The sequence below is a fragment of the Leopardus geoffroyi genome, chromosome A3 (assembly GCF_018350155.1).
Source record: "Leopardus geoffroyi isolate Oge1 chromosome A3, O.geoffroyi_Oge1_pat1.0, whole genome shotgun sequence".
NCBI lineage: Eukaryota > Metazoa > Chordata > Mammalia > Carnivora > Felidae > Leopardus > Leopardus geoffroyi.
Genome location: NC_059336.1, coordinates 16,267,462 through 16,287,699, shown reverse-complemented (window position 1 = coordinate 16,287,699; position 20,238 = coordinate 16,267,462). Strand labels below are relative to the sequence as shown.

The 20,238-nt window shown below is 45.3% G+C and overlaps 1 protein-coding gene and 1 long non-coding RNA gene across 2 annotated transcripts in view; one reads left to right on the top strand and one right to left on the bottom strand.

Annotated features, from left to right (window-relative positions):
• Positions 1–4,910: 4,910 nt before the first annotated feature.
• The window catches only part of HNF4A (hepatocyte nuclear factor 4 alpha), a 58,906-nt gene continuing 43,578 nt past the window's right edge, over positions 4,911–20,238 (top strand). The window contains exon 1 of the mRNA XM_045444509.1: positions 4,911–5,026. Within this exon, the coding sequence (XP_045300465.1) occupies positions 4,978–5,026 (49 nt within the window). The 5' untranslated portion in view covers positions 4,911–4,977. The remainder of the gene's footprint in view (positions 5,027–20,238) is intronic.
• LOC123580170 lies at positions 12,345–18,917 on the bottom strand. The gene is made up of 2 exons (XR_006703156.1): positions 18,513–18,917; positions 12,345–18,441 (listed from the first exon to the last, which is right to left on the bottom strand). It is a non-coding gene; the product is annotated as an uncharacterized LOC123580170 (long non-coding RNA).

Below are 20,238 nucleotides of genomic sequence, written 5' to 3'. Positions count from 1 at the left end.
AACTCAAAATATTTACTCTCTGGTCCTTTATAGAAAATGTTTATTGACCCCTGAGATCTATAATGTTCCCAGGCTCCTAGAGCTTGTAATTCCAGTGTGACAAGGAGGCATTAAACAGAAGATGAATACTAATACTTTATTGTAATGGAAGTAAGTGCCATCTGGGAGAAGAACAGGGAATTACAGGCTCCCATTAAGGACAAGGGGGCAGGAAGCTAGGGGAGAGAGCACAGGGCTTTGTCAGGTTCTAAAAGACGCCGCTGGGTGAGAGGGAAAGAGAGTGAACTGATCTTGGGAAGAGAGGCAGGGGCCAAGTCAGGCACAATCTTGGAGCTTCACTCAAGGACAAGGGGGAGGCACCACAAGATTCTAACAGTGGGAGGACATGTCATTTGCATTTGAAAAGATAATTCTGGCTGCATTCAAGGGGAATAGACTTGACAGGGTCAGAATGGATCCTGGGATCGGGGTGAAAGGCTATTTCAGTCATCCAGGTGAGAAATGAGGATGACTCCTACCAAGATGATGGCACTGGAGACAGGGAGAAGTGGATGCCTTTGTGAGATGTTTAAGTGGAATGCAGGGGGATTTTGTAGTGGTTGGGTGCGGGTGTGAAGAAAGTGGAGTAGAGAAGGGTGCCATTTTATCAAGACGGGGAATTTAGGGGAAGGAGTTTCGATGGAAGTGAAGACCAGGAGTGTAATGATAGGGGCATATCATATTTGAGATTGTGAAACATACCAGTGGAGATATCTAGGAGATAGATGAGGCCAGTTGGATATATGAATCTGGCCTCCAGAGGAGAAATTTAGGTTGAAGATACATAATTGGGAGTCATGAGTATACAGTTGGCCTTGAGGCCATGGTAATGGATATGATTATGGGAGGAGAGATAACAGAATGAAAAACAAGAAGTAAATCTAGAATTAAGCTCCAAGTAACTTTAGTATTCAAAGACAGGTCGAGAAGCATGAAATGTCAAGAGACAGTCAAGAAGGAAGGAATCCAGAAAACTATAGTAGTGTGGATGCTAACGGAAGAGGAGTCAACTGTCAAATGCAGTAAAATGTCCTTTGAATGCTTCAGTAAGAAATCATCTCTTCCACCAAGGAAGACTGTGTGTGTGTGTGTGTGTGTGTGTGTGTGTGTGTAGGGGGCAGTTGGAACAGAAACCAGACTGAAGTGGGCTGTGCCACAGGAGATGGGAAAAAAAGAGAGCCCTGGTATAGGCAACTATTTTGAAGTTCAGCAGTGAAGGGAGGAGAGAGGTGATATAGTGGCAGAGATGGGAAGGAAGTTATTAAGGGAGGATTATTTATTTATTTATTTATTAAACAAAATTTTTTTTAACATTTTATTTTTTGAGAGACAGAGAGAGACAGAGCACGAGCAGGGGAGGGGCAGAAAGAGAGGGAGACACAGAATCCAAAGCAGGCTTCCAGGCTCTGAGCTGTCAGCACAGACCCCATGTGGGGCCTGAACTCACAAATCGTGACATCATGACCTAAGCCAAAGTCAGACGCTTAACCGACTGAGTCACCCAGGTGCCCTGGAAGCCTTTTTTATTTTTTTAATAAAAGAGATATTATAGCATATTTCAATATTGATAGGATTCTGCTTCTAGAAATTTCCTAGAGATATACTCCCCACATGCGGCTCAAGACCCGTGCAGGAAGACATTCACTGTTTGTAGTGACAAAAGCCTGGAAACATCCTAAATGTCTAGCAAGAGGACACTAGTCGAATCAATTATAGGACATTCACACAACTGGATCAATACTCAAGTGAATGAGGTATTTATGCCAGGACGGACACAGCCCTTAGATACCAAGCGGGGAAAGGAGCAAGTGGCATTAAGAGTGTGTTTAACACGTTCCTGTGCATTTTATGCATTTACATTTGTGTCTATGCATTAGTCAGCTTGGGCTACCATAACAAAATACCATAGGTCAGGTGGCTTAAACAACAGAAAACTATTTTCTCATGGTTCTGGAGACAGGAAATCCGAGATCCAGGAGCCAGAATAGTTGGGTTCTGGGGAAAACGGTCTTTCTGGCTTGCAGATAGCCACCTTCTCACTGTGTCCTCCCACAGTCTTGGAAGAACACTTATCCTATCAAAGCAAGACCCCACCCTTATGACCTCATTTAACCTTACTTACTTCCTAAAGGTCTTATCTTCAAATACAATCACATTGGGAGGTTAGGGCTTCAACATAGGAATTGGGGAGGATACAATTCAGTCCACAGCAGTGTGTACGTGTGTATATGTTTAATTTCCGGAAATAGAAACAAGAATTTGTATTATAGGAGATGGGCTTATTGTTCATCATATGCTGTTTGCACAATTTTCTTTTTCTTTTATATTTCTTTTAATGTTGATTTATTTTTAAGAGACAGACAGAGTGTGAGCAGGGGAGGGGCAGAGAGAGAGGGAAACAGAACTGGAAGCAGGCTCCAGGCTCAGAGCTGTCAGCGCAGAGCCCAGTGTGGGGCTTGAACCCACGAACCGCGAGATCATGACCTGAGCCGAAGTTGGACGCTCAACAGACTGAGCCACCCAGGCGCCCCTGCACAATTTTCATTTTTAATACGCGAACGTATTACTTTTTTCATTAAAAAAAAAAAAAACTAGTTTAAAACAAGTGAAAGCAAAAGCAAAGATCATCTCACATGGTTAAAGTTAAAAAGACTAACAACAATAAACAGCGATAAGTGTATAGAGCAAACAGGAGCTCTCTTACCCCACTGGCAGGAATACAAAATGGTATTCATACAAAAGTCTGAGCACTTCGGTGAGTTTGAGAGTTTGAGAGGTTCTTATAAATTAAACATACACCTACCTGATCAACCAGCAATTCCTTTCCTGGAAATTTAACCAAGGGAATGAAAACATATGCCTTCACGTAGGCTTGTTCATGACCATACGTAGCTGTGTAATTCACAATAGCCCCAGACTGGCAACAACTTCAATGCCTGTGACTGGGTGAACCAGTTACAGAGTATCTATTCAGTGGAATACGAGGTAGTACCAGGGGACCTGAATGTGGGTGAATCTCACCAACATTCTGAGCAAAGGAAGCCAGACACAAAAGAGTAAATGCTGTCTGATTCTATTTCTATGATATTCTAGAAAAGACAAATCTAATGTAGAGTGACAGAAAGCAGGTCAGTGTTGCGTGGAGAGGGAGGTGCTGGAGGATTAACAGCAGGGGAACAAAGAGAAGTTTTGGGGGGTCGTGGAAATGTTCTGTATGGGTTCATACACTTATCGAAGCTCATGAAACTGTGTACCTAAAAAGAGTGCATTTGATTATATGTAAATTATACTTTCGACAGAAAGTTGATTTTAAAAGTCTAAAGAGGGAGAGGTCAAATATGTAGGAGAAACCCCATGGGCTCACGGGGGGTTCCTGAGCAGGGGGAAGAGGCAGGTGCAGACCAGGTGGATCTGGGTGAAGGAGGTGCAGGTGAATTTGGGTGAGGCGTTTGGGCATGTCCAGGTTTAAGGCTTCTTCTCTGTGCAGAGGTAGTCTGGTCCTGCTGAGGATGAGAAAGGAAAAGTTGCGAGGAGTGAAAAGATTGGAAACAGAGGGGCGCCTGGGTGGCTCACTCAGTTAAGCATCTGACTCTCGATTTCAGCTCAGGTCATGATCTCGCGGTTTGTGAGTTCCAGCCCCATGTCGGGCTGGCTCTGCGCTGACCGCAGAGAGAATCCGCTTCGGATTCTCTGTCCCCCCTCACCGCACCCCACCCCCACTTGCTGTCTCTCAAAAATAAATAAACATTAAAAAAAAAAAAAAAAAGATTGGAAATAGAGGTAGAGACTAGACAAGCCAGGAGAAGGGAAACAGTATAGAAGCTCGGGGTGGCATGGAGGGGTCTGTCGAAGCTGGTGATTTCAGAATCCCAAATCAAGCCACTGGGCACAGTGCTGGGACAAAAGAAAAGGGACTGCTCCAAAAGAAGCCAGGGAGCAGGTGTGCATGCAAGAGAGCTGAGATGCAGGAGGGCTCTGCCGTCAGAGAACAGAATGCAGATTTCAGCAGTAGTTGCCTTTTGAGTAAGAAGGAGACCAGTGGAGCAGGAGAGGGGGTGGGCAGAGTCTGCCATTTGGTTTGTGTTTCTCCGTCCCTCATCACACTCACCAGTTTGTAATCAGGCCTGTGTCATAATATCTTTGAATAATCTTTAATATTGTCTGATGAATGCCCATCTCCCCCAGTCGTCCACAAGTTCCATGGGTGCAGGGCTGATGCCTGCTTTGCTTGTTTCTGTATCCCTGGAGTCTAGCACAGGACCTGGTATACAGTGGGTGCTCAGTAAATATATATTCGATGAAGGGGAGACTGTGGTTTGTAATGCTAACTCAACTCCTCTGTCACCAGCTGTGAGATTACAGGCAGGCCACGTCTCTCTGTGGCTCAAGTGTCCTCACAGAGGCTTAATTTAAATGTGGCAATACCTGTGTGCTACTCCCAGCATCCAGTAGGTGCTCAATAATACAGCCCTCCACTCCCCTCCTTTTCTCTGCTACCCCTCCCTCCTGCCACAATGCCACACCCATTATGAGGAGCCATAAAACCCAACCCAGGTTGGACTCTCACCTCCTCATCGCCTCCTGGCCAGTCCCTTACCTCAAGTTGGGGTGAGGGGCTGATGTCCCCTACATCTGGCTCCAGGTGCCCCCCAACCCCAGAGAGCAGGACTGGGGCCCAAGTGGACCTCAGATCTGGCCAGGTTGCCATTGCCATGGTAACAGTGACAGTCCTCAGCCGCAGGTTCCCTAAGTGACTGGTTACTCTTTAACATATCCACCCACCTTGGGTGATTAGAAGAATCAATAAGATAACCAGGCGGTGGCAGCTGGCTGTACTCACTGCCTTCCTGGTGGACTGGCTCCCGGTGGCCCTGCTGCCGCTGTGTGTGGGGCCCGGCTCCTCCATGCCCCCGCGTCTCTGGCTGGGTGGGCTCGGCCATGGTCAGTGTGAACGCGCCCCTCGGGGCTCCAGTGGAGAGTCCCTATGGTGAGTGGGACCAAGGGTCGGGTGGGGGGAGGACTGGACAGGGCAGGACCGTGGTCAAGTTTGGGAGGCCATGGGACGCCCCATTATGTGTTTCCGAGGAACGCAACGACTCTCTAGGGCCTCCTCCAGAATGGCAGGAACCTCAGGGGATGCATGTGGCTTGCTTCGCTAACGTCCCAGAGGCATGGCAGATTTGGTCTGGGAAGGGCTGGGAGGGGCCGTAGGAGCCCCCCCGCAGGGGCTTGCTCCTTTCGCCTTGGCCAAGAGAGACTGCTTTCCTGGGCACGTGTCCCAAGGGTCTTTCCAAAATTCCACAGAGGGCGGGGCTGGAAATACCAACCCATTTGCCAGGGACGAGTGGAAGCCGACCGGAGCCTTGCTGGGCCTAGCACAGAGCTGGCTCAGGGTCTAGGAGGGATGGGACCCCGGGGGAGGGCGGGGCAGGCCGCTCTGATGAGCTCTGGATAATTCACCAAAGGGAAGCCAAGTCGAGCAACACAGCGTGGGGCGTGGGGCGTCGGAAAAGAATGGTCTCTTGCTAGATGTATGAAACTTAGGTGCAAGGCCAGGGAAGAACGTGTCACTGAAAGGTGAAAGCTTGGGCTCTGTGGCTGGGGTGACTCCATACTGGAGGTAACGCAGCAAACGTAGAGGATGGGTAAACACAGCGTGATGCATCTTTAGCAAGGAATGCTAGCCCATTGTTGAAGGAGCAAAAATGTAGATCTGTTTGCAGATAGGGAAGGACCTCCAGGTTACACTTAGTGAAAAAAACAAACTGAAGCACTGTGTGTAGCATTTTACATTTCTGATAACAGAACGGATATTCGCATGTATATGTACACACACGTTTGTATTTGCATAGAAAGCCAGTAGACAGACAGGAAGAGACTGGTAACAGAGTTGTGTTTCTGAGGAGGGAGGTTCAATAAATTTTTTTTTTAACCTTTTCTTGCACATTTTGGATTTTTAAAAACTAGGTGCGTTTTGTTAAGAGATTTAAATCACACAAACACACATAGTGTTTGGCCTCTGGAATCCAGGCTCTAGTTCTGTGACTTTAGACAAATTATTCAACATTTCTGTGCCTCAGTTGCCTTCTGTTTGAAGTGGAGATAGGATGTCTTACAGGCCCTCACAGAGGACTAAAGGAGACCAAGGGTGTAAGCCCTAGGCACCAGGCACATGATAAGGACTCAACAAATATTGTTTAATATTGTCATTAGCTGAGGACAGATGGCCTCAAGGAATCAAGGACTGGTCTCCTGACTGGTCCACTGGGATCTTTCTTCAACCCACCACCAAACAGAAGTTTGTGCTATAGTGGAAGGAGCAGAGGCTCAGGAACCCAAAATAGCCTGGGATCCATCCCCATACCAGCTGTATGACCTTGGGCAAGTTACTTCCCCTCTCTGAATCTATTTCCTCACCTGGAAAATGGACCTATCTCACAGAGGGTGGTGCAGTGAGAGGAGATAGCATAGTTGAAGGGCTAGGCATGTCTTAGGTGCTCCATCCAAGGTTGAAACACAATTATAAGACTTGGTTGACCCTGTAGCCAGAACAAGACTGTGTCTTGCATAGGGACCAGATAGTCAGCTGCTGTGGAAGGAGGGCCCCAGGCCACAAGCCAAGGCTAGGGATGAACAGAAGGCCCCCCCCACATTTCTCCCAGGGGGGTACTATAATAATATAACCTGACAGCCTCTCACTGTATTCCAGGTCTATGTACTTTGTAGGGTGGCCTCATGCCCCTTCATCCCGACCTGTACGCAGGGCTCACCACAAAGCAAGTGTTCAACACACATTTGTTGGATGGTTGGATGGATAGATGGTTGGATGGATGGACGTTCTATGCCTATTACTTTAATTCCTACAACAGCTGTTCCAGATAATAATATTGTTATCTCCAAGGATAGAAGAGAAAACTAGAGCTCAGGATTGTTTTTAAAAAAAAAAAAAAAAAAAATCATCTGACTTCAGTCCATTTGTGACTCTCTTGACTAAGCTACAGATCTGGGCTGGGCAGAGAAAGGAGAGCTCCTATGGCCAGATTTGTAGCAAGCATCAACAAAAGAACATTGCTGTCCTGGGACAGCTGGGCATTTGTGTGTGTGTGTGTGTGTGTGTGTGTGTGTGTGTGTGTGATGGTGGCTAAAAGACCTTGCTTTCGAGATAAAGTAAATCTGGGTTAGCATCCTGGATCTGCCCCCTCCTTTATTTTTTAAAGCTGTGTGGCCTATCCCTCTCTGAGCCCCACATGTTGAATGAACTAGGAAGCTCTAGGGAAAATGCACCTTCTGAAAAAAGAAATGAGTGTTTTGAGGAGAACCCCTTTTCCTAGGCTCTGTAATCAGGATAATACTAACCCCCCACCAAAGGCTGCAACTGCAGAGGTAAGCTGTAGGGGAAGGGACGAGGTCCACAGCAGAGCCTCAGGAGGGGCAATGGCAGGCAAGGCTGTGGAGAGGATAACGTGAGTTAACACACGTGAGTTAATACACAAGTGCTCAGCGTCGTGCCTGACACCAGGCAACCATGCACTAAATATCAGCTGCCGTCTCACATCTTTGAACCCCAGGAGGACAGTCTTTAGGGAGCTGATCTTTGGTGGGGTGATGCTGGGTGAACTTGACCTTCCCCTGGACTTGCAACACACTCATGGCACACTGGCTTCTGGTTTGTAGCTCTCATCATGACTCTGATCAGACAGCACTGGTGTGCGTTGTGGCCTCTGTATCCCCCACTCGACTATAAACTCTGCGAGCCTTGCACATCTCACACAGCAACTGGCACAGAATAAATGCTCAGTAAGCATCTGTTGAATGCATGAACTGAGGGAGGTTTTAAGAAACAACCGTATGGGGCGCCTGGGTGGCGCAGTCGGTTAAGCGTCCGACTTCAGCCAGGTCACGATCTCGCGGTCGTGAGTTCGAGCCCCGCGTCAGGCTCTGGGCTGATGGCCCAGAGCCTGGAACCTGTTTCCGATTCTGTGTCTCCCTCTCTCTCTGCCCCTCCCCCGTTCATGCTCTGTCTCTCTCTGTCCCCAAAATAAATAAACATTGAAAAAAAAAATTAAAAAAAAAATCATTTAAAGAAACAACCGTATGACAACGGTCAACAATGTCAGCCAGACCCATGCTCTACCTTCCTGTCTCTCTCCATGCTCACCGTGCAGACCCAACGTGGCTGGCATGGTGCGGGGCATCACGTCTGCCCTCAAGCACCTGAAGCTGGAGGGGATATTCCTTGAAGTACTTGTTTCTTTGATCAAAAAGCAAAATTTCCCCAGAAACCTCCCAGCAGACTTCCCTGGTTCAAGGAAAGCTGGGAATTCAAGGGTTTAGTGGAAAGAAATGGGAAAGCCAAGACTGGCTTCGACCAACGATACTGTTTTCTTGAGGTCTAGCACGATACTGTTCCAAACAAAATCGGGGTTCTCTCATAAGAGGGTCTCTCAACTTCAGCACTATTGACATTTTGGCTCAAATGATTCTTTATTGTGGCAGTTGTCCTGTGCGTTGTAGGATATTTAGCAGCTTTCCAGACTTTGACTTATCAGATGCCAGGAGCATTCTTCCCCCATCAGCTGTGCCAACCAAATATGTCTCCAGATGTTTCTCGATGTGCTCTGGACACATATAACACTACTGTGGTATAAGGAAGCAGGGATAGCTTCTGCATGATGTCTGCCACAACTGAATATCCCTGTGGCTTTTCTGCTGTGGTTATTTGCTTCGGGTGCCAGGGTCTAGCTCAGAGGCAAATCTGGAGCTGTCCTTAGCAATTATGAGGAGAAGATGCAATTGTGTGCTTATCTGTATGCTACCCAGACTTCTGGCTTCATTCTTTTCTTACCCTTTCCTATGCTTTTTCTTTTCACAAGTTCCCCTTAGCTTCCCTTAATTATCTATCTTGGTCCTTTGGTAGTTTGTCATTTTTGTAAGCATTTCAAATCTCCTTGAGGGCAAGGTCTGTATTTGTATGATCTTTGTTGTTTTATTCTAGGATACTCTAGGACCTGGACCTATATTGACTTTGAGGGAGGTTTATTGAATGAATAAATGAATGAATGAATGAATGAATGAATCAGAAAATGGATGGATGAATGAATGGATGTCTGGGTGGGTGAGTGGATGGGTGGGTATGGTGGATGATGGATAAATGAGTAAGTAGATGGATGGGACGGTGGAGAGATATGTAGATGAATGTGATAAGTGGATGAATAAGCAATTGGTTAGCTGGGTGTGTGGGTGGAGGCACAGATGGATTGGTGTTTGGATGGATGATATAGGCTGGGCTGGGCTGGGCTGGGCTGGGCTGGGCTAGCAGAATCTGCAAGTGCTGAGGACAGAACAAGTAAGGAGACTGGGTGCTTTGGCCACTGGTCCACAAACCTCAATTAGGCCAATGACATGAGCCTCAGGCCAGATCAGAGGCTGTTGTCGGGGGCAGTTTGATTAAATGGCACTCCCACTGAAAACCGTATAAGTGGTTGACACTTTGCTTCGCCATCTGATTCTGAATTTCTTCCACCATCAAATAAAGTTGGTTGTTGTAAGGATTCGATGAGGTAAGGAAGGAGAAAAGTATCATAAACTAGAAGATGCTTCATTTCCTTGAAGGGCTGATGGGCCCAAAGTTGGGTAGGATGCCAGAGGCTGGCCAACTGTAGGACTGTGTCAGATGTCAGGCACGGCTGTTTCCCTATGTAGAGTCTCCCCCATCGTTTTCCCTTTTCTCACCTCTCCACATCTTTTCCCATTTCACCTCAATTTAATTTCAGCCTCTATGGTTCACTGGTTCACAAACCTGACTGCATATAGAAAACCTCCTTATCAATGACATATTTTGGGGCCCCACCCCAGACCTGGTGAATCAGGATCTCCTGGGATGAGTTCCAAGAATCTTTAATTTTTTATTAAGTCCTTACGTGATTTGGGATCCAGCATAGAAAACCATTGTCTTATTTTGTGCCATTTTTTAAAGGGAGGATATGGGTACCCAGAATGGGTCCTGTCTTTACACAGGAGGCTCCTGCATTCACTGTCACTGTTCACTTATTCACTTTTTCAACAAACCTCTACTGAGGACCTATGGAAAACAAAACATTCTGTTAGGCACTGGGGGAATGGAGGAGAATAAAACGTGGCTTCAGATCTTGGAGAGCACCCAGTCGGGTGGGGAAGACAGACAGCCCAGCCACAATGAAAACAGAGTGCCAGGATATGGATGGATAGGGCATGATGGGGACACAAAGGAACTTAGGAGGAGGGCAAGAGATCAGGGACCTCCTGACCCTGGAGGAGTGGACTGATATCTAAGCTAAAACCCAGAGGCTGAGTAGGAATCAACCAGGAGAAGAGAGGGGAGGGGACACCATATGCAAAGGCCTAGAGCCTGGCCTAATCTTTACAGATTTCACTTGCACTTGACTGCAGCTCAGTCCATTCTTCTCTGAAAGTATTCTGGGACTTCTCTGATTGTTTCATGAAAGATTCTGAGATGCTTATGTGCAGGAACTATGCCTTCCCTTTCTTTTTGACTCACACTCCTCTTGCATGAGGGTGGGCCTGGGAAGAAGAAAGAAATCTGTCCCCATTTAAGCCCTTCCTATGTAACAGGCTGGACTCTGGTTACTTGAAGTGCTTTCTTCCTTTTATTTATTTTTTTACATCTACGTATTCATTTTTTTTAACTTAAAAAAATTTTTTTAACATTTATTTATTTATTATTGAGAGACAGAGAGAGAGCGTGAGCAGGGGAGGAGCAGAGAGAGGGAGACACAGAATCTGAGGCAGGTTCCAGGCTCTGAGCTGTCAGCACAGAGCCCAGCGCGGGGCTCGAACTCACAAACCGCGAAATCATGACCTGAGCCGAAGTGAGATGCTTAACCGACTGAGCCACCCAGGCGCCACTAACTTTACTTTTTAGAGAGAGACCGTGAGTTGGGAGGCAGGGGAGAAAGAGAGAGAGAGAGAGAGAGAGAAAGAGAGAGAGAGAGAGAGAAAGAGAGAGAGAGAGAGAGAGAGAGAGAGAAAGAGAGAGAGAGAGAGAGAGAGAGAGAGAGAGAGAATCTCAAGCAGGATCCACTCTCAGACAGAGCTTGATGTGGGACTTGATCCCATGACCCTGGGATCATGACCTGAGCCAAAATCAAGAGTCAGACCCTCAACCTACTAGGGTTGCTATGAGAATCACAGGTTTATATGTGGAACGTGGGGAGTGTCTGGCTCATAGAAAGTGCTATATAAATTTTAATTATTATCATAATATCTGCAGAGTATATACCCACTACGTGAAAGGGACGGAATGCTTACTGTGTTAGGCATCTTTTAGCTGCTGTGAGACAAACTGAAATGAATGAGGGATACGTAACTGGTCATTCCAGGATGTAATTGTCTGGGTGGAGAGTCAGAATGAAGCTTAGTTCCAAGCCTTCAGATACCCTCTGGAGCCTGTCAGGGGGGTATGCTCTTGGGGGCTCAGATCATGCACGTAGGCCTGTGGGAGCAGATGGGAGGCGTGGAAATGGTGGGCACAGACCTGTCCTTGCCACAGACATGGGAAATGGCTCTGGCCCCAACCAGCTTTTTGTGATCCCACTCAAGTCCTTCTGTTGGGTCTCTGCCTCCTCTTCTGAGAAAAGGAGGCATGTTCCTTATTCAGGGATCATCATACATTATTCACTGGAGCCCTAGGAGTCCAGAAGGATGTCTCAGGGTTCACTTTTGAGGCCAATGTGGGTGTTCAAATGAACCAGGCTCCTAGCCTCCCCCACCCATAACCTCTGGTTCAACCAGAGAAACTCCATGTTGACTTTGAATGAAACATGCGATGAAAGGAAAATTTATGGTTCATAAATTTTTGGAAAGCCAGAGAACCAGTGTGTTTCAAGCTGCGATCCTGACCCATTAATGGCTTGTGCAGCTTATTGGGTTTATTATTCAGGGCAGCACTAGCTGATGTAACAAACCCGAAACGTACGTTAGAAGTTTATTTGCCTCTGTCACACAATCATCCAGGGATCCCAGAAGTGACCCTCAGAATGACATTTATCATTTTTGCTCACATTCCATTGGCCAGAATTAGTCACATGACTTTGGCCAAACGCAGAGGAATCTGGGTTGTGTGGTCCCTAGTAGGCCAGCTGTTTTCCAGGAATAGCTCTATAAACTATGGAAGGGGGAACATGAATTTATTGCTACACAGCTGGCCACCTCTGGCTTGGGGTCATGCACACACACACACACACACACACGTGCACACACACATACATGCACACACATGCATGTACACACACACACAGTCATATATATATCGCAAATGTGAATATACAATTTTTAACATCAAATATTTCAATAAAAAATACGTGGATACACAGATAGTGATGAAGCAAATGTGACAGAATGCTACCTACCAATTGGTGAATCTTAGTGAAGGGTATGTCCGTGTTCACTGTACTATTCTTTCAATCTTTAGTGGGTTTGACATTTTTCAAAGTACAATGTTGGGGGAAATATAACTGTTAAAGTTTGCCAGAGTTATGAACAGAATAGAACAAGATAGAAATAGAATAAGATTTAATTTAAGCTTCAGGGCTTTGAATTGGAACTTTAATACAGGAATCGGCCAACTTTTTCTGTAAAAGGCCAGATGGGAAATGTTTGGGGCTTCACAGGTCAGGAACTGTGGCAAGTACTCAGCTCTGCTGTTATAGGACCCTGGCTGCATGTAAGTAGCCATAGGCAACATGTAAATGAATGAATGTGGCTGTGTTCCAATAAAACTTTATTTACAAAAATAGGCAGTGGGCCAGATTTGACCAAGAGGTTTTAGTTTACTGACTCTTGCTTTAATATGTAATTTTTTTAAAGACTTTGAAGCAGATATTTTTTTATTTTAAGCAGATACATTATTCCTAGAGTTTAATTCAACAGCCTTCATTAGAAATTATAGATCAGCGTGTCCAAGCTATTAGGGATCCCAAGTCTGTTAATGTCCCCTCACTATGCTGGACAAAATAGTTTCAGCACATTTGCTGTTCACATAATGAGCTCATTCTTTCACTTTCATTTCTTGCCTTTTCTTTTAATAAAAATGTACTATTTTAAAAAGTATTTTTAGGGGCACCCAGCTAGCTCACTCAGGGGTGTATGCGACTCTTGATCTCAAGGTTGTGAATTTGAGCCCCATGTTGGGTGTAGAGATTACATAAACAAACAAAAATTTTCCTTGAAGTATAGCGTTTCCTACAGAAAAGAACATGAATTATTAATCACAAACAGATTAGTGAAATTTCACAAAGATGGCCACATTTTAAAAAATGAAGTAAAATATAATAGAAAACATCCTACTATATCTCCTGTAGCAAGAGTAAATTTTCCATGTGTGAACACTTTGTTTCATTTATATATGTTTATGGATGTGTGTGTAAGGTTGTGATAATAACAAACTTTTATAAAGCACTTCCTAGGGCTTTACACATATTAACTCCTGCTCTTCACAATGACCCTGTGAAGTAGATGCTATTAATGTCATTCCCATTTTACAGATGAGGAAATGGAGGCACAGAGAGGTCCAGTCACTCAGTGAAAGTGACACAGGCATTAAGAGGCGATGCTGAGTTTCCAACCCAGGTAGTCAGGCTTCAGAGTCCTTGTTTTGACTACCACCCTGGATAGAGGGTCATGGTCAAAATGGTTTAAATGCCACTGGACAGAATGTTCCCAAAGGTTCTTTATAGACTTAAAAACAGTGTACTTTTCCTTAGGTGTATCCACAGGGCACAGGGGCTGATTTTAGGTAGTACATGGACAAACATTTTAAAATCTTGTTGAATTTATATTACTGTGTGTTAGAAAATTTTATAACTAGCGTTTATATTATAACTAGCATTTATATTAAAGCATTAATATAAAATACACTTTTAAAAATTAAGATACTCATCAAAAGAAAGAAAAGATCAAGTAAATAATTACAGGTAAATGAAGTACAGGTAACAGGTAGATGTGGTAAAGATTGCAAAGAGAAATACAAATGCCTAGGACTTTGGGGTCAGATACTGAACTTGCATCACATGGCCCCAGAAATGGGTCCTGGCTCATTCATATTCTACCTCTGATTTATTTGATAATTTCTATAGGACTTACTATGGACCAGGCACCATTCTAAACAACATGTAAAAATCACTTCCTTTAATTCTTACAACTGCCTATTGAGGTAGGTAGGTACTGCCATCATACCCATTTCTCAGAAGAGGTAACAAAGGCTCAGAAAGGTAACTTACCCCAAGCCACACAGACTTAAAGAGGCAGAGCTAGGATTCAAATCCAGGCATTGCGTTAGTAAGAGCGATGCTGGCTGGTGTAACAAACACACCCAAATGTATGACGTCCTTCACACAGGAACCCCAGCTCCTTCCATCTTGGCTGGAAGATGACTTTTATGTTAACCACTGCACCCCCACTGTGATGGGCAGAACTGTATCACTTTGAGCTGCGTGTGTTCTTGTGAAAAATGGGTTAATTATGCCAGTTCTGCTTACCTCTCAGGATAGCTCTGCAGGTACAACCAATGTCATATATAAAGTGCAAGTATTGTTATGTTGACCAACACGTATCTTACAGGGTTATTGTGAAGATTAACTGAGACCGTGCAGGAAAAGCTCTTGGTTCATATACAGATGACATCAGCTGTGAATAATAGCCACGTTGTTATTAAAATGATGAATATAAGCTTATCTCCAAATTGGGAAATAGTTCTATAGGATCTTTCCTATTAGCAAGTTAACACATTACACACAAGACTGAAAAACTGAGAAGTAGTAGTATAACCAAGATATGTAGAAACATAGAGGAAAACTACCTAAAATAGCTGCCTCTGGATGGTGGGAATCAGGTTCAGGAAAGAGCCGGTGGACAAGTACTATTACTGATTATTAGCTTGGTAAGAGTATTTTATTTTTTTCAACTGTGCATCTATACAGCTTTGATTAAAATTTTGAAAAAAAAATTAAAATGGAAAAAAGAATAATTAAACACTATTTCAAACACCTTCAAGTGTACGTGGAAACAAGAGCCCTGGGGCAGAAAGCCCCAGAAGGAAAAGCAGAGTTAAGGTTCATGTTTAAAATCCCTGCTGAACACCTTTCAGCACCTTTCTGTCTCCCAAGTTCTTTTCCCTAACCTAAGAGGCCCCATGCAGTCTGATTCTTGGCTGTCCCTCTTTTGGTCTCTCCTGTCTTTGTCCCTTTTTCTCACTCTAGTTCAGCCACGGTGGCCTTTTAACTGTCCTTCAATAAGGTCAAGCATATTCCTGCCCCAGGGCCTTTGTACTTGCTGTTCCCTCTGCCTGGAACATCCTTTCCCTGGATCTTCCCATAATGGATTTTTTCTCATAGTCTGGGTCTTAGCTGAAAAGTTTTCCACTTAGAGCAGCCTTCCTGAACCACCCAAATCCAAGACTGCCCCACCTCCACCCATCACTATCAATCCTGTTATCTCCTACAGCTCTGGAATTGTGCATTCATTGATCTGTTTATCATCTGTCTCCTCCACTACAATGTAAGTTCCATGAGAGCAGGGAATCTGGTGTCTTGTTGCTTGCTAAATCCTCAGCATGTAGAACAGTGCTTGGCACACAGTAGGTGCTCCATAAATATTTGTAGAATGAGCAAATTCAGACAGGGACAGCTGAGTTAGTATGCTGAGGGGCTGGATGGGCCAGCGGGATGGGGAGGAAGCTGCAGCCTCTGCCCGGGTTCTGCCCTGGGTAAACAGGCCTCCCTCTGCTCAGACAGCCACTGTTTGACAACTGTCTGCTGAGGGCCCAGCCAAGCCTGAGCCGCCACACGGCCAAGGCCCCAGGATTCCCTGGGACAAGCAGCAGAGGCAGCCACACCTTGGGGAGAGCTTGTGAAGGAACAGGTCGAAAAGTTATCCAAACAGGCATGAGGAAGGGCGGAGTCTGTGGTGAGACAGAGAACAGTTGGCCCTTCCCTGGGCAGAGCCCGGAGGAGCTGGAGGGAGGCCCTGGCACACCCAGCGGGCAGCTTCCCAGGCTGGGCCTCCAGGCCCCAATTCTGGTCCCTGCTCTGGCCCTGACTTGCAGAGGGACCTCAGGCACTTGCCATCTCTGGGTCTCAGTTTCCTCCTCTGTAAACCAAGGGACCAGGGCAGGTTCAGGGTTTCCAAATTTAAACAAACAAATAAAATGGCAGTGGCATTGTCTCTTCAAACAAAATCTTACCCGGAAGCCAATTCCCAGGAAGGATACCACGGAGGCACTTACAGTAAGCGTGGAGGTGCAGAAAGCTGGCCGAACTGTCGCTCCAGGCCCTTTGGAGGAGCCCCGCGTGAAAATCCCCAGGCTCCTTGCTCTCTGAGTTTCCTGTGCTGTAGGGTGGGAGAGGCATAGCCAGAGGGAGCATCTAGACTCTTGTAATCAAAATAGATGCAGGGTCAAGCCCCACAGCGTGATCTCAGGCAATTTATTCCACTTTTCTGAACCTTGGTTTCCCCTGTCTAAGTCTGGCATCATGGGGCATCTGGTTGACTCAGTCAGTTAAGTGTCTGACTCTCGGTTTCAGCTCAGCTCACGATCTCACGGTTTCATGAGTGCAAGCCCCGCGTCAGGCTCTGCACTGACAGCACGGAGCCTGCTTGGGATTCTCTTTCTCTTTCTGTCCCTCCTCACCTCCCTCAAAATAAACTTTAAATCTGGCATCATAAATAGTACCTCCTTCATGGTATCATATGTTCAGCACAGAACCCAGCACCTAGTAAATTCTCAAAAAGAATAGTGAAAAAAGTCAAAGCTGGTTATTAGCAGAGGTAGTAGAAATGACCGGAAGAGACAGTTAGTTCTCTGTTAGGAGATGGGAAAATACTTAACCACTCTGAACCTCAGTTTCCTTCTCTGTAAAACATGGTGGAGGGTTTCATGGGAGATCAGAGGGTGAGATCCAGCCCACCCAGTTTGGATTTTTTTGATACAATTTGAATTGACTGCTAACCTTTAGAAATCCCAACTTCCTGCCCCTTTCAAAAAATGGGAAGTTCTGGCAACACTGATTTCCCATAGCCTCGAGGCAAAAGTCCACTGAAACAATTTCAACCGGGTGTGCTTTCTCTAACTTGCTGCAGTCCCCACCATTCCTTAATGTCCCCACACTGAAGTTATACTAGTGAACATAAAACATTGTTTGCTGCACTGTTTTTCCTACAGCAAAGTGTGAAATATGCTTATGTACCATATATCACTGAGGGCAATTGAGTTTGATACCCCTGATTGCTGAGACCAAGGAAAAGCTCATTATTTCTGAGAACAATCTCCTGTTTTATAGATGTACCATTTTTTAATGTGGCTATTGAAACATTTAAAATGACATACGTGGCTTCCATTGTATTTCCGTTGAACAGTGTTGTTCTAGCCCTTTGGATGCCATAGGAGTGGCCGAGTTCACTGCTAACTCATCCCGCCTCCATGTCCCATGCTGACTAGACCAGTCCTAGCCAAACCACTTGGGCTGGTGTCCCTGGCTGGCTCTTCTCCCCTGCCTACATTTATCTCTGGTGTCCCCACCCTTGTTGCCTGCCTGTCTGGAGGACCCTGGCTCCAGAACTCCAGGCCTGTCTTCTAGAATTCTCCACCTGGGAAATCTCACCTCCCAGCCCCCATCTGGCGGCCATTGTGTTTTCTTTATCAGACATTCACATAAAACAATAGTCAATTTGAAACTTCATTACACATCCATTCTTCCGTCTCCAGCCTGCTGAATTTACCCCAAATCCAGTGATTTTGGGGGTGGAGCTGGGGTGGGGAGGGGTTTATTTTTCCCCCTTCTCTAGGGCAAGTCATAGTTTTTCCAGAGATAAGGTAGACTGGGTTTGGGGGAGGGACACAGGTCCTTCTATAGGGAAGGCACAGACTTTGTTTTTGGAAGAGATAATGTCCACAGCTCCCCTGGGGAGATGAGAGAACCCTGAAGGACTCAGGAAGCAGGAAGAAAAAGGAATCTTGGCAGGTCATGAAGACCCCCTTCCGATGGGGCGACCTTGTCTGGTAGTGGGTGAGAACTTGTGCTGCAGAGTCAGGAAGACTTGGGTTAGAGCCATGGAAGCCACATGCCTTAGACAGGTGACAGTACCTCTCTGCCCCTCAGTCTGCTCATCTGTGAAATGAGGATAAGAACAGACCTACCCTAGCACAGTGCTTTTGCACAGAAGTGTTCCATAAATGCTTGCTTTCATCATACCTTTGAAAAAGGGCCCGTAGTGGCAATATGGGATAATTTTAATCATTTTTTATTTTGCCTTGGTGCATTTTCATAATTCTCCTTCCACGAACCTGCTTAAAAAATAATAAATTTGTTAACAGAGAGAGGAGGGCTAAAATTAAGTGGAAATGTCACCCTAACACGGGGCTCCCACAGGGGGCATTAGATCTGGAAACAGGTAAGAAATCTTAAGAGTCTCATCTTCACACACCCATTTAATATCTTAAACCAAAGCTCCAGGAGGAAAGGTGATTTGGCCAAAAGTCTATCGCAAGTTAGTGGCACAGGCAAAACTAGACCGCGGAGGTCACTAGGGCCGACTTTCCCAAGGCCACTCAGACAAGAAAGATTCTATTGTTAAATGTCTGAAAAACGCTGGATTGAAGAGAGCTGTGCACATTTCAGTACAGAACACTTCTCAGAGCCTTTAACGTATGACAGTGTGTCTTCAACAGACACCTCCATTGTGCCCACGTGGTTCATCAGAGCCCCTTGAACATTAACATCCAGTAAAGCTCTCCCTGCTCCCCAAGCAGAGAAATGCTACAGCTTAGATACATGCCTAGATTAAAAAAAATAATACTTTTTTCAGATATTTTAAATAGTGTGATTTTTAAAAATTACATCTGAGGGGCACCTGGGCAGCTCAGTTGGTTAAGCGTCTGTCAGCTCAGGTCATGATCTCGCTGTCCATGAGTTCGAACCCCGCATCGGGCTCTGTGCTGACAACTCAGAGCCTGGAGCCTGCTTCAGATCCTGTCTCCCTCTCTCTCTGCCCCTTCCCTGCTCACACTCTGTCTCTCTCTCTCTCTCTCAAAAATAAGTAAACATCTAAAAAAAAAAAAAAGTTCCAAAAATTACATTTGAATTGTCTGTTGCTGACGTGTAGAAAGTTAATTTTTCCTAATACCTTTCCTTTTCTCTTGTGAAGTAGGAAATATTACAAACACACAGGGAAGTACAGAGAACAGCATTGTGAACATCGATGTACCCATCACTCAGTTTTGTGAAATCTTACTGCATGACCATTGTTTCACTGGATTCATTTTTTTTCATGAAAAGTGAGACATTATACTTAGCGTTGAAGCCCCCTTGTACCTCTCCCCAATCCCATCCCCCTGCCACCCCTCTCGGAGGTGACCGCGGTCAACTTTTGCCGTTTATCATTACCAGGCATGTTTTTATGTTTCTACTACATGTGGCTATGTAAACAATGGATAATGTTATTTATATCTGAAAAACGTATTCAAACGGCATGTTATACGTGTCCCTGAGCAACCTCCTTTTGTTCACTCATACAGGAGCTATTTGGATCTTCCCATGCAGATACAAGCAGGACTAGAGGTCACTCATTGAAAGTGCCGTGTCTGAATGTCCCAAGTGTACTTATTCTGGTTTTTGACAGTGGAGTTGTTTCCAGTTTCTCACTATCTTAAACAGGGCCACAAAGAACATCCTTATACCTGTGGCTGCGAGCTTCTCTAGGATAACACGTAGGAGTGGAATTTCTGGAGCTCAGGCAGTGGACATGTCCACTGTGATGAGACATTGGTAAGTCGCTCCGTCTTGCCCCCCAACTGCCACGTCAGTCAGCAGCGTCTCAGGAGCACTCCGAAAGATGATGGATGTGAAATAAGAATTTGTATTTCCCCTACTACTAGAGGGAAAGGCTCTTTTGCCCTTTGACTTTGAACCGTCAGGGTACTTGTTCACATCCTTTGCCCGTTTTTCTGTTACATTATTTACCTTTTCTTATCATTTGAAGGAACTATTTCTTCTACTTCTTTTTTTTTTTAAGATTTTATTTTTAAGTAATCTATATGCCCAAGGAGAGGCTCAAACTCACAACCCCGAGACTGACGTGCTTTACAGACTGAGCCAGCCAGGCGCCCCAGGAACTATTCCTTCCTGATCCAAATCCTTTTTCAGTTCT